The sequence below is a fragment of the Camelina sativa genome, chromosome 16 (genome assembly GCF_000633955.1).
Source record: "Camelina sativa cultivar DH55 chromosome 16, Cs, whole genome shotgun sequence".
Classification (NCBI taxonomy): domain Eukaryota; kingdom Viridiplantae; phylum Streptophyta; class Magnoliopsida; order Brassicales; family Brassicaceae; genus Camelina; species Camelina sativa.
The window spans coordinates 10,215,946-10,220,840 of NC_025700.1; the positions used below are offsets into that span (position 1 = coordinate 10,215,946).

Below are 4,895 nucleotides of genomic sequence, written 5' to 3' on the forward strand. Positions count from 1 at the left end.
TAGATAATTATTGAACGAAGTAAAGACACTTGCAGAACCAATACCTGGTATCCTTGGAGTCCAATATTATCCAAGATCTTTTTTGATGCAGCCTTCTCATCGTAGCTGTACAGAGGACAAGTCAGAATGGTATACATTGATTTAAGCTCCAAGATAACTGTTACAATTGGATTGACAGAGCGGAATGTTTCACTTACTTCCCTTCTAGAGCTCCAGGACATAGAAGTCCAAAACGGTTAATGAACTCAAAGAAAGGTTTACGAGTGGGATACCCCGCACAACTGATTCTGATTGCTTCCAAAACACCCTATAAGAATACAAACCAACAATATATGTGTGGTAAATATATATATGTAATACACTAATACTATACATGTCTAGAATAACATCACAGTTGGAAATATTATCCATCTGTACTTACACCACACCGGAGTTGCTGCATGATATTGACATTCTCAAATACGGCAGGCTTCAATAGGTTATTGGGCTTCACACATCTGATGTAGTGAGGCTCGGTAGAGTTTAATGTTTCCATCAGTTGCTGAAGTTGCAGCTGCATCAATTGGGAAATCACAACTTATTTCTTACATTTGTGTGAAAACAACCTCGACACTAGTGTACTCTCAGAGAATAAAGCCTATTTACCTTAAAGCGAGAGCCAATGGACGAAAACTTTGAAGATTTAGATGTTTCTTCCGGGAGTGGAGGGAAGAGGCCCACAACAAAAGGACACTTCGAAGCACCCAACAACTCTTGATGTTCAGCGATCACATAATCCTTGTTTTTGTCCAGAAATAGATCAGACTGATACTGGACCTGAAATGAAATTACACAAAGGAGAAGTACTAATAAGAAACGTATAAGATAGTAGCTTTTGTTGTACAACGTTAAATTATCTTTTAAGGAAAAGGAACCTACTTCTCCAGCGTAATGAGCAACAGCAAAATCTGTTCGAGAGAGTTTTGGCTTGATGAACCTCTTGTGGGTCTTAAAAGTCTGATAAAGCTTGTTCGCAAATGTTTCATGGGTTGATTTCGGAAACATACTGAAGGACCACGAGACATTTTGTTAGAAAATGATATAATGAACATAACTCAAGTTGATGATAATATTACCATGCTTCATCAAGGAGTGCCACAATTCCACCAGGCTTCTGCAGACAGATCAATAAGATATTTAGATTACATTGTTATTTCCGAGTCCACAAAATTGTTATATGGATCAGCAATGACCTTTTCAATAAGATCAAGAACATCTTGATTGTCCACAAATTCAATGTAGCTCCAATTTATTGCTTCTTTTGTGTATTCTTCTTGTTCCATCTTGAAAACGTGCTGAAAACAGCAACAGAAACTTGTAAAACTCAAAAGCCTAATCAGTGAATCTCAAGGGGAAATGGTTTCCAACTATAATCAAGATATTACCTGATTGAAATGTTGCTGCAACTTCTCATTTGTGAAATTAATACAGAACTGTTCGAAACTGCAGCAGATCACTATTAGCAGGGGAACACAAAAAATGTAGTGGAATACCTAGTTCTGAACCTGCGTAGAAAATCCTTACCTATTTGTTTTAAAGCTCTCGAACCCATAAATATCAAGGACCCCAATGAGTGATCTAGAATTCGCATCTTGGCCAATTGAGACATTGATCTTTTCTACCAACCTGCAAATAACTAGAGACATTCATTTAAAATCAAACCTGTAAATTACCAATGCTTGTAGTGTTAAAGCAGCCACTTACCAATCAAACAACCGAGAATAAATAGTCTTAGCTAGACCATCCCTGCTGATTAACGCACTCTGTGGATCTAGACTTCTCTTGATAACTTCCTCAGGTGTGACCATAACACGTTTACACAGTGCATCTTCAAGTGCCTTTACATCACACCTAAAACGAGACTTTTAGTTAGTGCATGTACTGAGAACACACACCAAATCTTCTCAGGAAGAAAGGTTTACATGAGAAGCTCTGCCACTGTGTTAAGATGAAACTTCGCCTTGTCGTCTTTGGGAACTGATGAATCCACTTCCTTTCCCTTGGTAAATTCGATGTTTCCAATGTGAAGAATTGCAGCAACCACTCTGAAAATTGCTTCCTGTTGATTTATAAAGAGGGTGACAAATCAAAATACATTTAAACCTGCATCAGAAGACCACTTTCATACACAAGCCTACCTGTTCCTTTTCGCTCATCCCGACAATATCCATTGCTCTTCTTGTCGCAATATAATCATGAGCATCACTTATACCAACAAGTTCGAAGCATTTCGACTGGTTCAGGTAATGAAACGTCTTTGGGTGACCCAACTTGTACTTTTCGATCTCCTGCTAGTTCTATTATGTTATACCAAGAGTTTTTAATGACAATTCAGAATTAACAAAGAGTTCCAGGTGAATTTACCTCCTGTGGTGCAGCACACAAAAGATAAAAACAGTGGTAGTTGCGCTCAGGATCAGAAATCTGACAGACACGAGACCTCTCTAGAAGATACGTCCTTACAGCAGCTCCAGATATTCTTCCTTGCTTATCAAATTGGATTTCAACAAATTTACCAAACCGACTGTGAGAAAACAAAATAAATATCAGCTCAAAAACTATGATAGGCCATGCAACTTATGTTAAACCCCACAATTATGCATTACATCACCTCGAATTGTTGTTCCTGACAGTTTTGGCGTTACCAAAGGCCTCAAGGACAGGATTTGACTGCAAATAGAAGTTACAGGCATATTATCACGGTGTGTGAAAGATAATTTACTCAGGTAGGTAAAAGAAGAATCTAAAACAGTCCACACTAATTTAAAACCATACTTCAAGAACTTGTTGTTCAACTGTCCGTCCTTCTGTAACAGCACGGCCTCCAAGATATGCAAGGTACCTCATAAGCATCTTCGTGGTTTCAGTTTTTCCTGCTCCACTCTCACCACTTACCAGAATGGAATTGCTTTTGCCCTCGTTGATCATTGCCCTGAATGTATATATTCGTGTCTCAGCTGATAACATAAATGACAAGTATATGATAAAGGTTCAAAGCTGAAAAATTAAGAAAACCTGTATGCAACATCAGCAACTGCAAAAACATGAGGACTTAATTCTCCAAATGGAGCTCCTTTGTATTGTTGCATCATATGAGCATCATAAATGTGCGGCAGCCGTTGAAATGGATTAATAGCAATAAGGATATTTCCGGTGTATGTCTGTCAAGAAAATGACTGTCAAGAAAAGCACAGCCTTATGGTACAAAAAGCAAAGAATAGTATAGGTACTAACATAAATCTCGTTAAGTTCATATCTGATCTTTAAGTTCTGAAGAACACCAGGCTCATGCAGGTAAGATAGCTTTGTCATGTCATCAACTCCACCTGCAGGTGCTTCCATGTCCTTTGGGTATATCTTTGACAACTTTGCAGTTATCTATACATACAAATAATTAGAAACACAGCTGCAGTCTACTACCAATAGGCTTCAATTAAATGGAAAATCAAATATGTTTAAACTCGCCTTCTTTCCATTTGTTGCCAGAACCTCGACATCTTGTCCATTGATCTTTTCGACCAGCCCATCAATCCAAGCCACATCTGGCTCTTCAATCCAGACATGAGAGCCTACAATAATGTTAACTGGAGTTCCCTGCAGTATACCAGGAAGAAAGTAGCATTGTGATAGTTGATCCACAACATGAAGTAACTGAACCACTACGAAGATCAGTACACTGCTTTTGGTGTAAGGTATCATCCTATAATGTATGTTAACAGGGAAAAGTGCTAAAGAGTACACGCTACCTGAAAATCTAAAGTTTCCTGAAACACAAAATCTAAGGTCAGGGTCGGTGAACTGTGTGTTTATACTGGTTTTTTCATCTCATTGTTCTTCTTCCACTCGACTTTGCCATGTCTTTCATATTTCAAGCCTAAATGCTACTAATAGATACATCAATGTCTAGATCTGTTGGATGGAATATCAATGATAACCTATCTGAAAATAAGTTAAAACAGAAAAATCTAAGGCCAGGGTCAGTGAATCATGTGTTGGGTGTCTCATCTCATTGTTCAAGCCTATGATGCTAGTGATCAAAAACTGAAAACTTGGATTTTGATTCCTTGTAATTAATACGGATGTTGCATAAAATAAACGACTATAAAACAGAAAGAATCAAACCACGTACCATTTTGGAGTCTTCGAATCCAATGCTCGGCTGAATAAAAAAAACCCTAATCCATGAGGGAGATTATCTGGGGAAAGTGACTTGGTACACAAGGAAGCTAAACAAATTATTGACAATCCCTAGGGGAAACACATCGAAATTACAACTCAACACCGCTCTCAATCGGATCAGCTAAAATCTGAAATCGAATCAGTAAAAAACTGAAATGGATCGAAAGAGGGGAAAAAACGAAAAAACGGGAAGAGAGAATAGTGAATGAAAAATTCAGAGAGTGCCATAGTCTTCTTCTTCTTCTTCTTCTTCGCCGAGTTCTGTGTTTCTTCCCCTACGAATTCGCGCCAATTCGTGGCCCGAAATCGAGTCGCTTCTCTCTCACACTCTCTCTCTCTCTCTCTCTCTCTCTCTCCTCCTTTTCTTTCTCTACGTTTTTTCTAAAATATCTCAATCAAAAAAAGATTTTGTTTAGTTAAAAACTTGGTTAGTGAAATTAAACATAATTTATATTTTAGAAAGAGAAAATCTATTGATTAAAAATAAAAATATATAGTTTTAAATCAGAAAATGAGAAATGAAAATTGCAATAATTATTTAACAAAGAAGAAAATAAAACAAAAACTTTATTAAAAAAAAAAAAAAAAAAGAGAAAAAAAGAAGAAGGAAGTATCAACCTTATTGGACTGTGGAGAGAAAAGCCCAGTTCCAAGAGCCCAAAAGCGAGAGAGGTTTT

General features: G+C 37.4%; 1 protein-coding gene across 1 annotated transcript in view; it reads right to left on the reverse strand.

Annotated features, from left to right (window-relative positions):
- LOC104750277 (myosin-11-like) overlaps window positions 1-4,598 on the reverse strand; it is a 10,125-nt gene extending 5,527 nt beyond the window's left edge. Inside the window, exons 1-19 of the mRNA XM_010472049.1 lie at window positions 4,169-4,598; window positions 3,505-3,633; window positions 3,274-3,417; window positions 3,055-3,200; window positions 2,815-2,971; window positions 2,651-2,709; window positions 2,404-2,563; window positions 2,178-2,327; window positions 1,962-2,098; window positions 1,744-1,890; window positions 1,564-1,665; window positions 1,425-1,482; window positions 1,233-1,334; window positions 1,116-1,153; window positions 919-1,045; window positions 646-816; window positions 422-553; window positions 198-307; window positions 45-105 (exon numbers count right to left, since the gene is read on the reverse strand). Of these exons, the coding sequence (XP_010470351.1) occupies window positions 45-105; window positions 198-307; window positions 422-553; window positions 646-816; window positions 919-1,045; window positions 1,116-1,153; window positions 1,233-1,334; window positions 1,425-1,482; window positions 1,564-1,665; window positions 1,744-1,890; window positions 1,962-2,098; window positions 2,178-2,327; window positions 2,404-2,563; window positions 2,651-2,709; window positions 2,815-2,971; window positions 3,055-3,200; window positions 3,274-3,417; window positions 3,505-3,633; window positions 4,169-4,171 (2,133 nt within the window). The 5' untranslated portion in view covers window positions 4,172-4,598. The remainder of the gene's footprint in view (window positions 1-44; window positions 106-197; window positions 308-421; window positions 554-645; window positions 817-918; window positions 1,046-1,115; window positions 1,154-1,232; window positions 1,335-1,424; window positions 1,483-1,563; window positions 1,666-1,743; window positions 1,891-1,961; window positions 2,099-2,177; window positions 2,328-2,403; window positions 2,564-2,650; window positions 2,710-2,814; window positions 2,972-3,054; window positions 3,201-3,273; window positions 3,418-3,504; window positions 3,634-4,168) is intronic.